The following is an 18,946-nucleotide window of genomic DNA, read 5'->3' on the forward strand; positions in this document are numbered from 1 at the left end:
TTCGTAGCTTTCATTTGCTGTGAAATCCTCCTCATAATAGTCAAAGGAGTCCTCCATGTTTCCTGCCCAAAAAAAGTAACATTTAGAGAAACATTTGTTTTATTTTAAATAGGGAAACAAAAAAAGCCATTCTAATGTTTTCACGTACATGTCCAGAGGCAGAGTTTACAAAGGAACAGGAAATGGGAAATTCTGTTTATTTTTCTGAGGAATCTTTCCTGCACAGCTTCTTTAAAGACTGAAGTTCTGTTTGTCTGAACTCTGTGTGGGCTTGAACAGAACTAACAAACAAAACTTGAAATAGGCCAGTGAAAAGGAAAAGCAGACTTGAGGAGCTTTAAAGCTAATTTTTATTTATCTCTATTTTATGAAAACCTGCAGTATTGATCAAAACACACCACATGGTTGAAGATCAAACTTCTGGGTGAGAATTTTTTTTATGAATTTATTGGCATTTTTGGATGGAATTGGCTGACAGCACTTGTCAAAAAAAATGGGTGGCATAAAAAAGGGTCCAGGTCTGTAATATGTTATATAATGAGCCATAATCTCTTGACTGGGAGGGGTAGCATTTTAATAAAACGGATGTTCATAGGAACATTTAAAAATATGCCAAGAATTCAATGCTGTCTACACTGTGTGTCACATAGAACAAGTTAAAACATGCCTTTATTTATTTTTTTACAGCAGCACTTTTAGTCACCACACCCCCAAATACAGAATATTTATGAATTATTTAAAAAGGAATATAAATGAAAGACTAGTTTGGACATACATTTTAAATAAAATCAGAATATGTGTCTTATGCTGATTATAGTGTTTTTTGGCCACAGTTGCAAAAATCTATCACACATTGAAACTTAAAACTCCTTAAGTGCCAGTTTTTGTGTGTCAATGATTTTTTTTTTCAGTAATATTGCAATGTTTAATCACGTTGTTGACTACTAAAATGTTTATTCAAAGCTGAATAGTGAGAAAACTCAATTGCAGAGGGCTGTTTGTAAGATAACATGCTAAATTTAGCTTTCCTTCACTCTGTGACATAACGTCATAAAAGTTCCAAAATCAGAACTTGACCTGAAGTCTACTTTAGACTGTTTAAAACACAACCTAATGATTTGTGATGTCCTTGTAAAAATGTAGACTATATTCAGAATTAACCAAATAACTTTTAAGATGTTAAAAATGCAGTAGTGCATCCTCAGAACATCTCTATAAGCTCAGTTTGTGTTAAAAATGCACAAAATGACAGATTCTTACCTGTTGTCTGATGATTTTGAAGTGTACAAAGATATTTCTAATCAGTTGATTACACACTCAGAGTTGTGTATCTTGAGGAGACATGCCGTATGTGATCCAGGACCGAAGTGACTAACTTCTGCCTCAACCCTCCCCACTCTCTTCACTGAGAGCATGCCCCATCACCACGTAGCTCTGAGCACACTTGTGTGTGGGTGTGTGCATCCCTGAGTGTAACATTCCCAGTGTATATTAGTACAAACTAACTTTACTTTGTTCACATTTTGTCATATACTCTTAAACAATAACGTTTTTCCAAATATCTACATGTGCTCTATGAAGCTATGCAGGGAGTGTTCCAAGTGTTGCTTTTTGTTTGTGTGGTTGAGGGGAAAAGTGAGATGAGTATTTTAAATAAATAATAAATCTTTCTTATTCAAAAAGCCTCTTTAAATTAGAATGTAATGCCGCCATGATTGGTTTGAGACATCATCTGGTATTTAAGCAGGTGATGTTACTGTTGTAGGTTCTATTTTGTTTTTTAATATAGCCCAAGTACAATGAAGTTGTGTAAAAATATCCCACATTGTCTTCTTTGTGAATCTATTGTGGTGGAGGGGTTTGCGTGCCAGTTATGCTGTCTGAGGCAGATGCCTCTGTTAGGGTCTCCAGGGGAAGATTGGTCCTAGGTGACATGCGAGACAAAAAGCAATTCAGAACACTGCTATGGACAGAGAACAAGAACCTTGTTGTCTTTCGTCTGGATGTAGGTTACCGTGGCCCCCTGGAGCCAGACCTGTGGGAGGGGCTCATCGGTGAGCACCTGGTGACTGGGCCTATAAAAATTGGGCCTGGTCACGCTCAGCCTGAATAATTTACATGGGTTTGCCTTCCTGTGAGCCCACCACCTGCACAAGGGCCATGCAAGTCAAATGCATAGTGCCATGGGTGTAAGCCCAAGGCAGGGGTCTTTGTGATCTGACCCTGACCCTGACCGTGCCTGTGCACTCCAAGCTGCAAGATGGTCTGTGCCATTTTCAAACCCATTGGTTGATACCCTGGGTGAGTGAGCCCACCAAGCTGAAGAAGGAGTCCTATTAGGCCTTGTTGGCTGGTAGGACTCTGGAGAGAGCTGTGGGGCAGCTCTGGAGCAGGTCAAGTGGGCTGCAATCCAGTGGTTGTTGCTGAGTCAAAAGCACATAGTGGGAGGAGTTTGAGTCCGTGGATAGATTCTTGATAGTCTCCAAGAAGATTCTGGCAACCCATCAGGCAGCTGAGGTGGGGAAAGTAGCACTTAATGTGGAGTGTGTAGTGGAGGTGTGAGGTGCTTTTGACCTCAACCACAGCTAGTGATGTTGTCAAGCAGTGAAAGGACTACTCAGACCTTCTCAATCCCTTCAGCATATTTTCCATTGAGCTGAGTTGGGGGACTTGGCGATTGGTCCATCCATAACCGGGGCTAAGGTTGCAGAGGTAGTTCAAAAGGTGGCAGAACTTCGGCAGTGGAGAAGCTCTGCCCTGAGTTCCTTAAGGCTCTGGATGATGCTGGGCTGTCTATGATGGCACACCTTTGCAACATTGCATGGACATCAGGGGCAGTGTCATTGGATTGGCAGACAAACTCCTCACAAGATGGTTCCTATCTTTAAAAAAGGGGGACCAGAGGGTGTGTTCCAAATATTGGAGCATTACTCTCCACGTAAGGTCTATACGTAAGGTCTTTAGGTCTAAGGAGTATTAGAGAATGGAGTTCAATAGATGGTCATACTTCAGAAACATAAAGAACCATGTGGGTTTCTTTCCAGACGTGAAACATTCAACCAACTCTTTACCCTCACAAAGGTCCTCTAAGGGTCACCGGGGTTTGTCCATTAAGTCATAGATGTGTTTTTTGGACTAGAAGGCTTTTGACTGTATTATTCAAGGGACACTGTGGGGGGTGGGGGAGGGGTGCTCCATAATTATGGGATTGGAGGTCAGTGGCTACGGGCCTTTCAGGCCCTATACAAAGGTTGCAAGAGTTTGGAGTGCCAGCAGTAAGTCACACCTGTTCAGAGTAGGAGTTGGACTTGGGCAGAGCAATTTCATTCATAACATTTATGGAAAGATTTTCTTTATGCAGTCGGGTGGAGAGAGTCTAATTTGGTGACCTCAGGATTCCATTTCTGCTATTTGCAGATGTGGTCCTTTTTGCATCATTGTGCTGTGATCTTCAGCTCTCACTGGAGCAGGTGTGAAGCAGGTGGGATGAGTATCAGCACCTCCAAATCTGAGGCCATGTTCCTCAGTCCAAAAAGTGTAGATTGCTCACTACAGGTTCAAAGTGAGGAGCTGCTTCAAGGGAATAAGTTCAAGAATCTGCTTTGCTCAGGAGTGAGAGTAGAATGGAGTCTGATATCAACAGATGGATCTGTGCACCTTCTGCAGTATTGCAGACTCCATGTTAGTCCATTGTATACCAGTCTGTATAAAATCCTACACTCACCTATGATCAATAATTTTGGGTAGTGACTGACGGAACAAGATTGTGGATACAAGCAGTCAAAAATGAAATTTCTTCACAGGGTAGTAGGACTCTTCCTTAGAGATAGAGTGAGGAGTTCAGAGAGTCTGAGTAGAGCCATTGCTCCTCCACATCAAGAGGACCCAGTTCAGGTGGTTCAAGCATCTGGTAAAGATGTCCCCTGACTTAGGGAGGTTTAATGGGCATGTCTGATAGGGAGAAGACCCCAGGGAAGACATAGGACATGCTAGAAAGACTGTCTCTGGGTTGGCCTGGGAACACCTTTGAATCCTCACAGAAGAGTTGGAAGAAGTTGATGTCTGGGCCTCCCTGCTCAAACTGCTGCCCCTGAACCTGACTTCACAACAAGGGAAGATAATGGATGGTAACCATAGATGGATGCAAACCACATTGTGTAAAGCAGTTTGAAAAAAATGGGATATAAATATGAAAAGTATGTTTCCCTAAAATAATGTTTTTAAGGCTTTTTGTCAATACAATTTTTTAAAGTGATGTAATTACTCTTTAAAAAAATACTTAGAGAATATAAGAAATTTGTGATGATTACTGAGATCTGAAAGGTTTGTTTTCATTCCATCCTGGATACGTGACATGTACGGGCATGACGGCAGGGTTTACCTTGTATTATGGACTGGGTGACTTGTGTAAAGGTTCAAGTGAAATTCCAACTTGTCCTCAAACTAAACAGGCTTTCCTTCATGTGGTTTATGGGTGGAGTGGAGTTGCGTGTAAACGTTACGCTTTGTTGCAGTGCTGACATAATCGCTTAATGTTTCATTTTAGACAGTTGAAAAACTAAACATCTGTCAAAATAAGTTGGTTGAAAGCATTCGCAAGCTCTCACACATGCTCTGAATATTTATAAAGTTGCATCTTGCATGTTTTTGTCTGGTGTCCATATGTCCTTGTCCTTAGTTTTTCCAGCTGGACAGAAATTAAAACAGGAGATCATTGCTCATCCATTTATTTCCATTTGGTCACCTGAGTTTGACTTAAGTGGATTTAAAACTAGGTCCAAACTGGACTGAATTTGATAGGTTTATTTTTTATTTACAATTCATCAGATCAGTAAATTTACTCTGATGTGCAAAATGCAATACAAAACGAAAATGCTTATTATCTGTAATACAGAAAACAAAGGGACCAAACTAAAAACATGACAGAAAAAAAAAAGAATTGTACATCAAAACAAAAAAAACACTTCAAAGTACCGGCATGCAGCAACAGCAAAACTAACTATGAAAACGGAAAATAGTAATGAAACAAAGGCATCATAAGGAAGCATTATGGAGAAAAAAGTCCATAAAATTAAAAAAAAATAAAAAGTAAATATTTTAGTTGCTTGGTTATAAAAAAAAAAAAAAATTGCTGCTGTTTTCTTATATACTTTTTTTTTTCCCTTTTAAAGATTACTATAAAATGTTTTTGCACCTCATGTCCACTGTTGGCAGTTTGAGATACCGGTATGTGACATTGCTCTCTAGTGGCCGTTTTCTATCACATTTCAAAAATTTGAACCAACAAAAAGAAGCAGTTTTCACTTACCAGTAATCTCAAGCAAATGTGTTCTTCTTCCAATTCTGAGTGAAAACCAAAACAATCTGACTCGGGAAACACAAATCAGCTTGTGGCTTTTCTCTGTTGTTGTGTCGTTAATCTGTCGCCAGCTCCGTCCAAGACTACAACTTCCCAACATGCACCGTTTCCGAACATTTTCAGATCATGCAATAATTAAGGACAGGGCCAGACTGTGAAGTTAGTTGCTCCGTTGTTTGGTGTAGGAAGTAATTGTACGAGAATGAAAGTCAGACTCAAGATTTTTGCTTTGCCCCCTTCAGGTGCCGGCAATTCCAAATGCAAAGTGGCCATTGTGATGTGTAGGAGCAGCTCTGAGGATGTTGGCAGCAGGTCAGTACAGCAGTCCAGAGGTGACAGATGTTTGTTTCTTGTAAACTGGGAGGGGTGGTGGTGTTCGTTGCGTTTGTGCAGAAACTCGGGCCTTTTGTTTTATCTTTTAACCCTCTGATGTTCTTGTCTGTGCAAAAGCTTGAAAATACATTTTCTCCAATCAGATGTCCAGTCCTTCTATAGGAACTAAATTAACACCAATCTCACCTGATCATTTTAATGTTGACACAAAAATTTGGCACTAATCTATTTCCCCCCATCTCTACAAGCAAGTTGGAGATTATTAAAAAATCAATAACAGACACACCCATGATATGTAATGCACTTTCTTTATTCTGATACATCCACATTTCTTGGAAGGAAATCAAGTGTGTGCTCTCACCAGTATTATTAGCTTTAAAATGTATCAAATGACATGTTATTCAAGTTAAAACACTTGAATCTTTCATACCTTCAGAGCTTTAATTGTAAATGTATTTTTTAGACATGAGCAGCACAGTATGATCATCGTACCCATGGACACTCCAGGTGTAAAGCTCATCCGACCGATCACCGTGTTTGGACAAGATGGTGAGACTCGGTTTATTTCTGTAGTCTTGTCCTGTTTTCAGTACTTTATTTTTACTCACACAAAGGTTGAGCTTTTACTGACTTGTTTTTACCCGTCTGAGCACAGATGCCCTCCATGGTGGCCATTTTGAGGTGCACTTTGAAAATGTACATGTCCCTACAGCCAACATTATTCTGGGTAAAAGCTCCATTTTTCGTATGGATTTTTTTTTACACATGTAAAGTATAATGTCAATATTTAATGTGTATTTTTTTTTCCCACCATTTTATTTTCTGTCTCAGGAGAAGGCAGGGGGTTTGAGATTGCTCAGAGGCGCCTTGGCCCGGGCAGGCTGCACCACTGTATGAGAGTTGTTGGTTTAGCCGAGTTTGCACTGGAGCTCCTGTGCCAGCGAGCCGCCTCCAGACAAACCTTTGGAAAGAAACTGTACCAACATGTTAGTGAAGTCTGAGATGTTTCCAACTTTAGATTCATGACAGTGCTGTGGTATATTTGGCTCTTGTGGGATTTTCAGGCACAGCTCAACTAAACCTGCTGTCTTGTGTCATGTTTAAAGGAAGTTGTTGCTCACTGGATAGCAGAGTGCCGCATTATGATAGAGCAGACCCGCTTGATGACTCTCTACGCTGCTCATGCTCTGGATACACTGGGCAGTCGTGCTGCTCGCAAGCAGGTAAAACTAGTAATAGTCTGTTTCATACGACATGCAGAGCTTAAAACTGATCTATGGTTTATGCCACACGTTCATCGCCTGAAGCATAAGGCACTGCTGCACTTTTGCAGTCTCTTGTGCATTCCAGGACGTTTATCCAAATCTGCATGTTTAGATCAAGGCTCTTTATAAGACGCGTAGATTCTTTCTCCATCTTTCTTAGATTGCTATGATCAAGGTGGCAGCAGCCAGAATGGTTTGTAAGGTGGTGGACTATGCCATCCAGGTCCATGGAGGTGCAGGGGTGTCTGGAGACTTCCCTCTAGCACAGATGTAAGGTTTTTCACTTTTACCACGTAAATAAGGATGTTTAGGAGTCTCGGTTTCTAACCTTTAAACATATTTCCAGGTACTCGTATGGCCGAACCATGCGCATCGCTGACGGACCGGATGAGGTGCACCTTTCCACCGTAGCAGCTCTAGAACTGAAGGACCAGCTGAGGAAGATGCAGGCCAAGCTGTGAGCAGGTGGCTGCAGCTTGAACTGTTGGGATTATCACTGGAACATTTTCCTTATTCAAGTGAAATGGGATCAATATTTGAAGTTGAAAGTGATGAAGATATTTAATCAAATCTGACAGCGTTCTCCCCATTTTATATCTTCTGTGATCTAGTCTAAACCTTTGAATGGTTTATAGCTTTTGTAAACAAGTCCCGCTCATCTTGTTGTGGAAGTTAAAATTAAGACTGAATAAATACGCTACTACTGTGAATAAAAATTGAAACGCACTTATTAGGAATTCATTTTAATGTGAACTACAAAAACAAAAATCAACAGCATGAATGTAAGACATGTCCTCACACAATACGTGTGGTCTACCACATGGATGAATTCCACTGGGAAGGGAATCAGGACACAAGCACTTTTTATTATTTTTTTACAATATAAAACAGCACTGGCCTCATCTGGTTGATTAACCAGATGGAAACCCCTGCAACCCCCCCCCCCCCTTCACACACACACGCACAGTTGTCCTGACACTAACATTTGGGCAAAGATCTTCAGCTGCCAATCGGTCCAAAGATGAGAAGAATGAGGGGGCTGCTTTCAAACATGAGAAAGACGTCAGTGTTTGCTCTTCTTTGACTTTTTGTGAGATCTGTGAGGAGACTTTGATCTGGAGCGGGACTTCTTTGTTGATTTCTTGGGTGTTTTGGACCGTGACCGCTTCGATCGTTTAGGTGTGCGAGGTGAAGATGGTGACCTAAGTGACATTAATAAATGTTAATTACACATTTATAAATAAATTTAGGACTATGATAAATAGCTCATCCCATCTCACCTCTTGGATGATTTCTTGTTGCTGGATCGAGGGGAGTCTTTATGGGATGAGCGGGAAGTCGTGTCTTTAGAATAAGATCGATCAGAGCGTTCTGACCTTTCTGAGCGAGGGGACGTGGACCGCCCTCGTTTGCTGTTGCTCCTCGTCGGACTGGGAGACCCGCTGTGATGTCGCTTCCTGAAAACCAAAGAGGACCTGTCAGATAACTTTAAAAACTAAAATCACACTGTTGGGCCCTGAGGGGGCTGCCTCACCTCTCCTTCCTTGTCGGGGTGTCATCCTTCTCCTTTTCTTTCTTCAGCTCTTTCAACCGCACCTCAACTTTCTCCTTTTCTTTTTTCTCTCTCTCTTTCTCCCGTTCTAATTTTTCCTTCTCCTTTTCCTAAAAAAAATAAAATAAATTGAAGTTACTTTTACCATTAAGAGTAATTAAATATCAGCAGTTGTAAATCACTCATACTTTCTGTAGTAGTTTGTCTCTGTAGTGCTCCACCTGCTCCTGAATACTCTGACCAGGTTTCTTGGGTCTTTTCCCAGATTCCAGTTCATCCTGGAACTTCATGACTTTAACCTGTTTGAAAAACAAAAATTAATTCAGCGAAACAATGAAATAAAATCACCCCAACGTTAACTATATGAGCTGATAACTGCAAACAACCTCGATCTCTCGGAGTTTGCTGCGTTTTTCCTCGTTCATTTCGGATAGTTTGGCCTTGAAGTCTGGATCGTCTCTGATGGGGTTGGAGTAGCTCAGGTTGTCATCTGAGCGAGGGCTCCTGTCCTCCTCATCACTGTCCTCAACCCTACAGAAGGAGACCGCCAATAAAAAAGATGCTCTGAAGAACTTGGACCAATATTGTTAAGATATAAAGTGGAATACTTACAGTTTTGATTCTTCTGGTTGCTCAAATACTTCCCATTTCGAGGTTGTTACAGCTGAGTAAACGTAAGAATCAAAGGAAACATTATGCTTTTAATGCAACTGGAGCACAAAATGAGATCAAAACGTCACAACATATTCTACCATCTTACCTTGAGCCTCCAACTCTGCCTCATCCACCGCTTCCCATTTTGATGGAGCTACTTTGAACTCCTTCGACTGATCAACTACAATCATCCAGAGTAACAATTTAGCAAATACATTCACCACCATTATAAACACCAGCTTAAAGCATGACTCACAAGGTATTCCATCAATGTCATCCTCCAACTGCTTGATGGGAACTCCATCCAAGTCATCCAGAGGGGCTCCATCGATCAGTGCCCCATCAAGGGCCCTTGCATCAATGGGCACCCCGTCTACATCCTCCAGCGGCGTGCCGTCTACATATTCACCCAAAGGAGCCCCGTCGAGGTCGTCTGCTGGCTCCGGCTGTCTCAAACACATACAGTGCCTTGAAAAAGTATTCATACCACTTCGACGTTTCCTCAATTTACTGTCGGTTACAAACTTCTAAATATTTTTGTGGACATTTTATGGATACACCAACATTTTTAGGTAAAAGGAAAGTCATGCACATTAGTTTTTACAATCTTATTTTATTTTTATTGCCCAATAGCTCTCAGGACTTTTAGCTAACAGTGATATTAAATTTTATTTGATTAAAATTTCAAACTTGATCTTTAAAATATTAATTGCAGATAACAGATACATTTCCAAGAGGTCGTGAAATATGACGATTTTAAACAGCATCAGTCAAATTCAATTGGGTTTTCTTTCTTTATGCATAACTATGTATCAAAATAAGTATAGATGTTAAACAGATGTAATCTATTATTTAAATAGTAATAATGAGTAGATTTTTTTTGTATTTAAATAGAAAACTTATTCCAGCTTTTCCCATTTCAAGGTCCCCACAGCGAGTCATCTTCTCTGTATGGTGTCGTTTAGATGAACTCGCATTAGTTTTGGCATAAGTGTTTTTACATCGGATGCCCATCCTGACACAACCCTCACATTTACTTGGGCTTACACACCGACGTGCTCACTAGTGTCTGGTTTTAAAAAAAAACCACATCGTCATATATTTATTTATTTTAATAACATGACACTGGTCCGAGCCTGAACTGAAGTAGGAGAGGTGAAAGGTCCTAGAAGCCAAATTAAGAGAATCTGAACATTATAGTGTTGAAAAGCAGCGCTCCATCATTTACCTCTGCAACAAGACATGGGGCCTCCTTTTCTGAAGAGAGATTAACAAGACCCAGGAAGATGTTCTGCAGCTTGATGAGGAAAGGATCGGGGTACACAGCCCAGTCCTCCCACGCCCGGAAACATGCCATCACCCTTTGCTACAACAGAAGGACAAAAATTACAACGGGGAGAGCGTAGTGATCCGAACCACTCGCTCCATCACTGTCCATGCACAGGATTATTACCTTAAAGTTCTCACTCTGAAGATGTCCCTGGATTGCTTTGTATGTGGCATTGAGATCTGAGAAAATCTGGCTGAGCTTTGTCTCAAAACTATTGAAAACAAGGACAAAGTCATTGAACGATGAACGACTCGTCTAAAAAAAAACAGTAATTTGATCCATTAGAAAACAACTTACTATTTTCTGTAGTAAGACGCATTCGACACTTTGGCTGATGAGTTGTAAAGCACATCAGAAACTAGATATAACCGTGCGATCTGAAACGTTGAAAGCGACGTGTGAGCTGGTGATTCTAAAGATCGTTAGATTAACTGTAGTGGGTTTGACGTCACCTTTTTTGGTAAAGCCGTCTTCAGGATGGAGAGAGACTCTGTGATGCACTCGACAATCTCCTCAGCTGCGTCAGCGTGGTTCAGACAGAACAGCATGGCCTCCGCTATATCTCCCCTCCGAGGAGTCAAACCTCGAAGCATCTCCTCCAATTTGTCTCGCTCCCTGTTGACATAAGAAACGGTTAAACATCAGTTTAACTAGTTATGATTTGTTATCTTGTTATGTACTTAAGAAATCTAACATTAAAATGTGTGAAACTTTGTAGAAATACAAACTTACTCTTCTTTTAAGCAGCCTTTCTTGTTGGCCTCCTCCTCTTCCTCCCCTTCCTCATCATCGCAAGAACCGTGAACGTAAAGGTTAAGGGGCGGTGGACGCCACAAGGAGCCATTTTTAAACATTCTAAAGTCATCTGTTCGCCATTTGAATGGTGTTTCACCCTGAGGGAATAAATAATTAGCTTAAATTGTCACAAAATTATTTATTTTTTCCCACTCTGAGTTAGACAACACTAACAGTTCATATGTAACTGAAGCCTTTTTTTTTTTGGTTACCTGTAGTATGGTGTAAAGTTTCCATCGGTAATACACATGCGCCGGGCTCTGGTTGTCAAATAAAAACCTGAAAGTAAACCAATTACAACCATTAAAGTCTGCAGAGATAATACGCGATCACTTGATGATGTGCAACTAGTCCTGTCGTGATAAACAATAAATCAATTAATCGCATGATCAATGAGAATTATCATCCTCATTTTCATTTATCGGCTTCATCGTTTCTTCGTGTCTCTCTCTTTCTACTGGACGACAAAAGGCTCAACTCTGGTGCTCCTCACTGACCCCCTCCCTTTCTTTTTAAAATCCATTTTATCCGTCCATAAATCACGTTTTTGGATCATTAAAAGCAGCTAAGCTGAGAAGCTAAGTTACAAGCTAAGCTAACAGGCCGACCTCTGGGAGAAAAAAAAACCCTCTGTCTTGGGGAAGCTCCAAAATTCACAGTTGAAACCTGTGCCTTTGTGCAAAAAGTTGTTTTTCTCTGCAAAAAAGAAGCTGAGAACTTGTTTACTCATTTTTTTTTTTAATTAAAAGCTTTATGTGACAAATGCTATGCTAAAGAGCTCAAACCACATCGAGCGTCCGCCATTTTGAGAACCGAAAAACAGGAACGAGACAGCCCATATCATGTCATGGGGCCTCCCTCTCATTTTTCTTAAAGAGACACGCTGCTCGCTCCCTCACTATCCATCCTTTGATTCAATGCCTTATCATGCCATCCAGTGGTCAAAATAAGGTACTACACACAAAAATTAACCAACATTTCTTCTTAAATTTGACAATAATTCCCAGTACTAATTATTGTCAAATTTCAAACAATATTATTGTTTATCGCAATAATTTCTGAGACAATTAATCACCCAGCAAAATTTGTTATCGTGACAGGCCTATGTGTAACGGAACTGACCTGTACATGGGATTGTTGATTTCTCGGTTCATGACCATGGCTTCAAACATCGGGCCTTCACGCACCACAAATTCGATCATACGGTGGATGAAAGAGCGCAAAGTCCTACAAGAAAGACACAGTTAAAGCAAATGGATTCAGACTGGACACACTATTCAGCACTACTTCCAACCTACTTATTAAAGCTTAATTTATGCCTGGTGGATGGACAACCACAATAGGTGCCTTGAAAAATTACATATTTTACATTAAATATGGCCACATGTCTCCTTTAATATTATTTCCAACACTACAGCTTGAAAATAAACAGCAAATCACTATTTTTCCCTCTAAATATTTACAATATTTTCTGTTTAGTACTAATTATTGACAAAATAAATGCAGGATAAATAAACAGGCAACCATTAGTTATTTCACCAGAAATAATTTAAGCTCACTGTTTTTAAATCAATGTAAACCAACTAATATAAACATTTTTAAAAAGGAAAATAAGATTTTTAAGATCAGTCAAAATCATTACCAAACTGATGGTTTTTTATTTATTTATTTATTTTTATTGTGAACAATCTGTTACGAATGGCATCCCTGTTTCTTTGAGGATACAGTGCAACAGACTTTAATTACATTGCACGTAAAAACTATTCATAAAGATGTTCTACATAAACTTCACAGAAAGGGGAAACATTTCGAGCTGTAATTAAAATGGAAACGAGGTGAGGGGAACTGAAAAGGCATTGTACTGACAGACACTTCTGTCAGTACAATGCCTCTTAATTCCTACTCGTTCTGAATAACATGGTCAAAAACAGAGCACAGGATTATTGGCCTGATAAAGAATATCTGCTGGTGAACTGGGTCCTGACTGAATATGGTGCACATGGGATCACTAAAATTTTTCTGTGACCATTTTATGGGAAGTATGTGTTGCAGGTTACACACAATTAGTCTAAAGTGGCCAACAAGACAAAAGATGTCTTTCATTTGACAACACAGAGAACATTTACTTGTATTGGAGCTGATCGTACCAATGACGGGGTAAAATTCTGTATACTTTCCCAATCCATCCCATGAAGCCTTTCAGGTCCCTCGCTGCTGCAGACAGTTCAACTTGTGCTGCTCACCGAGGCCAATGTCAAAGGTCATATTTAGACTAATTCTAGCAGATTTGTTCGGTTGGACTGGGCCAGATTTACTGAACTCGCCATAAATTGACAGAGGCCAAGGGGGGAGACGGTCTGAGTGAGCAATGGCCAGAGACAGATCTAAAATCATCAAACCGTGCATGTAGCAAAGTCACTAAAAAGAGTAAATGATTTTATGGTGAAACTGTGAAAAGTGATGATCTTTGAAACTGAACAGGATTTTTATTAAGCTCTACATCATTATTTACATGTTTAAGAAAATTATAAATGATGGTGGGACATGAAGGAGTAAGATAAATACCGAACACGTCAGTATTATGCTACGATAAAGTATGAAAACAGTGTACAGTTGCCTCAACCATTGCTCATCCACACTGACCAGCCCCCTGTAGCATGCAGTGATCAATTGATCAAACTTTAATTCCATTATGGGACGTTTTGTTTCTAAGTTTGAACACCAATTTAAAAATAAATAAAACATGTACCTTTCTGTTGGGACAACCACTTTGACTATGGCTTGCGACAGATTCTGTATATGAAGTCACATCAGATAATAAACATAGAATGTGAGTATTGTTAAAAAGTCAACAAGTGTAAAATATAAAAAAAATAATGCATTTCAAAATGCATAAACTGTCAAGATTTACTAAAGGCCAAAAACCCACGATACTTTACCACATTCCCCTAAACACCCATCTATAAAACAGGCTAACATTTCATACAGAGTAGCTAGTAAAACTTATTCATGAAAATAAATTACAACTTAAAAGACTAAGAGTAAAAACCTGTACTGAATGTTCATACCAAACATCTTACCAGCACAAAAAAAAAAACCCAACACACTGCCAGACTCCATGAAACCCTTGACAGACGTATTCAATTACCTTCTCAAACTCTTCCTTGTTCTTCGGCGGAGGAAGCAGGGGAGCATGTGGGTTTTTTAGCCTCTCTCTGGGCTGAGCGTTGAAGGGTAGGCCAGAGGGAGGAGGTGGGAGAGTATGCTCCATCATAGAAGGAGGAATATAGATGGGGTGTGGCGGAATGGGCACACCTTTGCCCCACCCTAGCCTCATCTCAAAGTTCATTATCATTTTTCCTATAAGTCAAAGAAATACAGAATGTGTAGACAAATGAGCGATGAAAAGAAGAGCAATGTGCAACTTTTTTAAACAAAGTATTACCGTTTAGATTATTGAGTGCTCGCTCAGCATCTCTCCGGTTCATGAAGGCAACAAAGCCGCAATTCCTCTCCCGAGCTCGCTCCTCATCTGTTCGTGGCCACATGATTTTCACGCTGGCAAGGGGGCCGTAACGGCCAAACTCTTGACACAACATCTCCTCGTTCATCTATAATGATTTTACAGAAAGTAGAAATGCTTCAATGCAGGGATTATCATTTTCAAGCAGCATGTGACTTATAATTTAGGGCATACACAGTACATTTTGTACGATTTAAAACACAAGCAAAGCTTCAAGTCAGGTTCCTCTTTACAAAACAAATGCAGCTCATGCTTACCGTCTTGTTCAATCCAATATACAGTGGTGCTTGAAAAATTGTAAACCTTTTAGAATTTTCTATATTTCTGCATAATTTTGACCTAAAACATCAGATTTTCACACAAGTCCTAAAAGTAGATAAAGAGAATCCAGTTAAATAAATGAGATAAAACTATTACACTTAGCCATTTATTTATTGAGGAAAATGATCCATTATTACATATTTGTGAGTGGTAAAAGTATGTGAACCTTTGCTTTCAGTATCTGGTGTGACCTCGCCGACTATTACACTTCTTGCTCTTGGAGCGTTGATGGTCCACCACTCCTGGGGAGGGTAACAATCATCTTCAATTTCCTCCATTTGTACACAATCTGTCTAACTGTGGATTGGTGGAGTCCACACTCTAAACAGATGGTTTTGTAACCTTTTCCAGCCTGATGAGCAACAACAACTCTTTGTCTGAGCTCCTCAGAAAGCTCTTTGTTCCTGCCATGATACACTTCCACAAATACGTTGCGAAGAGCAGACTTTGATAGATCCTGTTCTTTAAATCAAACAGGGTGCCCACTCACACCTGATCATCATCCCATTGACTGAAAACACCTCACTCTTAATTTCATCTTGAAATTAATTGCTAATCCTAGAAGTTCACCAACTTTTGCCACTCACAAATTTGTAACATTGGATCATTTTGTTCAATAAATAAATGACCAAGTGTAATATTTTTGTCTCATTTGTTTAAATGGGTTCTTTTAACTACTTTTAGGACTTGTGTGGAAATCTCACGTTTTAGTTCACAGTTATGCAGAAAAACAGAAAATTCTAAAGGTTTCACAAACTTTCATGCAAAACTATAGATGTAGACATAGTTACCTTTGGATTGATGTTTCCAAGATACAAGTTTGTGGTGGAAGGGTCTCCGACATCATGGGAACCTGGGGCGCTGTCGTCCAAAACTGCAGACACATAAAAGAGAAACGAAGTTCCTGTTGCTGTTTGGCACAACAACTGGTGTTCTTAGCAACTTGAAAAAAATTCATTCACTGTATTAATTCAAGATTACCACTGGACGGACGGTTTCTTCGTGAAGAACCATCCGCTAAAAGAAGCAGAAAAGCAGTATAAATTTTATTTCAGGGTAAAAGGGGATGAAGGGGTAAGGCGTGCTGGACAGGTACATTTCATGCCAAGTTAGTACACTAAAGACTAGGGGTGCACCGATTTATCGGCCCCGAATTCCTTAATTTTGGAAGACTACTTACAAGAAACTGATTTTACAGATTTATTTTTTGTAGTTTTAACAACCGTCTAAACTCGATTTATATTTCAGAGCACTTTCTCATGGCCAGTTAAAACAAGTATGTATTGTTTCTAGGATATTGTTCAAGGGTGTGTTTTTCTATAAAATAAGATCGGAAAATTGAAGTTGCACTGTGACCTTATAACACCTGACAGTGTCGCTTATGAAACTAATTCGGAATCGACAGGTCAGGCTTTTTAGAGATCGGCCAGAAAACTGCAATCGGTGAGCCCCTACTAAAGACATTTATGCAACTTAAATGCACTGACATGAGCGCTTTCCCTCTGTGCCAGGCAGAGGTTCAAAACGACTGACACGTCCTTTCATCTTGTGCCTTTCATTCCTTTCCTCCTGAATCCTGAAAAGAAAATAAAAAAAAATCACAGTACAAATACTGTTTTTGTGGAAAAAAACAAACAAAAGGTGTTTAAACGTATAGTAAAACCATACTGTTTAAGTTCTTCTTTAAAGAGCTCCAGGTTACTCTTCTTCTTTTCTTTGTCATTACTTTTCTTCAAAGTCTGAAGCACAAACAATGACATAGTAATAAAAAACAAAAAAAGTACAGGAGCAGCAACACTGGGCACTACTTTCTGACTTCGACAGTACTTACATTTCTTTTATCTAAGGGCAAAAACTGAGATGGAGTCTCCAAAGGTAGGATGCTTTTTGATGGGGTCTCAAAACGTGACCTGGGCTTGTATAACTTTCCTTTTTTGTCATCAGCAGCTGCTTCGTCTATAAAAAGAGAAATAAATCATGCTTCTAAATTTTATTCCAAATACTTGGGCTTTTAAAAAAAAATAAAAATCTAACAATTGTGTGGACTGATATTGAGCTCCAAAATATTTAAAAGCTTACAACTTGGAAAAGCAGGAAGAATACATTACTAGAATGTTGTTTCTTTGAATCTAATAAAAACAGTTTAAATATAGTAATACGCAAGACTAAAAAAATCTAAATTTCAAACATAACTAGGTCCACTTTGTTTCTGCATCAGCAGAAAAATGTCTAAACTGATCACATGCCAACATTATGTGCACAAAAGAAACTTTTGCAATGAGGTTTTTTTTTTTTTTTACAGCTACCGAGGATGTAAAATCATGGACCGATGTGTTTTATGACAACAATGCTGATAATTAGCGGAAACAATTAATAGAACTATGACAAGTAGTGATCAATTAGGAGAAAATGGAGCAAATGCTTTACCCTTTGAAGCATTTGCAAGACCCCCACGGACAAAGGCCTTGACTTTGCCCTCTGTGCCTCCATCAAAAGCAGCAAGAAACTCTTCGTAGATCTCTGCTGCTGCTCGCTCATCTTCCTGAACACACAAAATCAAAATAAACAGGAAGTGAATACAACTAATGCTCAGTAAAGCATCTTAGATAGGTTGAAATAAAGATGTTGAAAGAGAAGCTTGCCTTTTTCTTTATGTCATCCTGTTCCTTCTTGCTTAAGGTTCTTTTAGCCACTGCCATTTTTCCAATGCTGAAAGATTTGAGTTTGCTCTCAAGCTGCGCCTGCCGAAGTAAACACAACAATTAGCTTTAAAAAAAACCCAAACGTTTAGCAACACTTAGTATAACGCTTTGTATGCATATAAACATTACTCATACGTTTAGCAACCCCAGTGTTTTATTTGGTAGAAGTTACTAAAACAGCCTGACGAATAACGTTGACCGCTATTCACTATACTCTACGCAATTAGCGTGGACTAAAAGGTTGCAATCACTAATCAGATAATTGTTTAACATTCTCTGAGCTGCATTAACTGCATACTTTCTGCAATGTGTCGGATGGGCATAAAAATCAACAGAGGCCTTGAGTTGAAGCGCCAAGGACTCGTTACGCCGAGCTGAACGAGGCTAGTTGACATAACGTCGGACTATATATATAATCTAAAAATAAGATTAAATAGTTATAGGCGTATATATATAAAACTCCAAAATCATGCTGTGAATGTAACGTTTATCATTATGTGGTGTTCAGTAAACTACAGATTTATTTAGTCCAAGATGGTTGCGGTGGCTAATTTGTTAGCATAGCTAAGCTAACCCGGCCGCGGCGGCGCTTTGCTAACATCGTTGCGCACACTCATGCCTGTTCTTTTGTAGGTGCTAATACGCAAACACTCAAAGTTTCTCATGGATGCAATAATTATCATGCTTTTTACGAGAATAAAAGCAGCTTAACTAAAGCCAGAATAAACAGTAAATTTCACCTTTGCGCTAGCTTTTTGAGAGCCAGGCGTTCGATCCGCCATCTTTCGGTGAAACTAAAGAGTCGATCCCAAATAAAATGATCGGCACTAAGTTGAAACTCCAGGCCGCGTAGTCGATCACCGAGTTAGCGATGGATCTCCTTTGTTTGTTTTGAAAAGACAAATGTAGGCTTTGCTTACGTGGATATAAAACGTTAAATAAAACAGTGTTTGAAAGGTGCAATAACTGAATAAGAAAATACTTTTGCCAAGATGCATTGTTGTACACTGTAACTCTATCTAGTTATCCAGTGCTGCTCCAGCAGGTGGAACTCTTAAATTTATTTCTGACTTTTTCTGAATTTGAAGTTTTATATGTATAGCCTCCTTATC

The 18,946-nt window shown here is 39.5% G+C and overlaps 2 protein-coding genes across 2 annotated transcripts in view; one reads left to right on the forward strand and one right to left on the reverse strand.

Moving 5' to 3' along the window:
* acad11 (acyl-CoA dehydrogenase family, member 11) overlaps positions 1-7,421 on the forward strand; it is a 16,874-nt gene extending 9,453 nt beyond the window's left edge. Inside the window, 7 exon segments of the mRNA XM_037693953.1 lie at positions 5,602-5,671; positions 6,156-6,241; positions 6,348-6,419; positions 6,524-6,678; positions 6,799-6,915; positions 7,118-7,227; positions 7,304-7,421. Coding sequence (XP_037549881.1) covers positions 5,602-5,671; positions 6,156-6,241; positions 6,348-6,419; positions 6,524-6,678; positions 6,799-6,915; positions 7,118-7,227; positions 7,304-7,418 — 725 coding nt within the window. The 3' untranslated portion in view covers positions 7,419-7,421.
* Positions 7,422-7,921: 500 nt separating this feature from the next.
* On the reverse strand, positions 7,922-18,644 carry LOC119426521 (U2 snRNP-associated SURP domain containing). Its single transcript, XM_037694085.1, has 26 exons — positions 18,575-18,644; positions 17,775-17,873; positions 17,560-17,674; positions 16,964-17,088; positions 16,801-16,871; positions 16,620-16,708; positions 16,114-16,149; positions 15,924-16,006; positions 14,734-14,899; positions 14,437-14,648; positions 14,038-14,081; positions 12,411-12,515; positions 11,501-11,567; positions 11,226-11,386; positions 10,946-11,108; positions 10,791-10,870; positions 10,617-10,704; positions 10,392-10,529; positions 9,420-9,609; positions 9,270-9,344; positions 9,122-9,173; positions 8,896-9,040; positions 8,698-8,808; positions 8,492-8,619; positions 8,238-8,414; positions 7,922-8,159 (listed from the first exon to the last, which is right to left on the reverse strand). Exons 1-26 carry the CDS (start codon positions 18,614-18,616, stop codon positions 8,021-8,023), a joined length of 2,901 nt encoding a protein of 966 aa, XP_037550013.1. The 5' UTR covers positions 18,617-18,644; the 3' UTR covers positions 7,922-8,020.
* Positions 18,645-18,946: the final 302 nt, after the last annotated feature.

This window comes from Nematolebias whitei, chromosome 20, assembly GCF_014905685.2.
Source record: "Nematolebias whitei isolate Nwh7 chromosome 20, NemWhi1, whole genome shotgun sequence".
Taxonomy (NCBI): domain Eukaryota; kingdom Metazoa; phylum Chordata; class Actinopteri; order Cyprinodontiformes; family Rivulidae; genus Nematolebias; species Nematolebias whitei.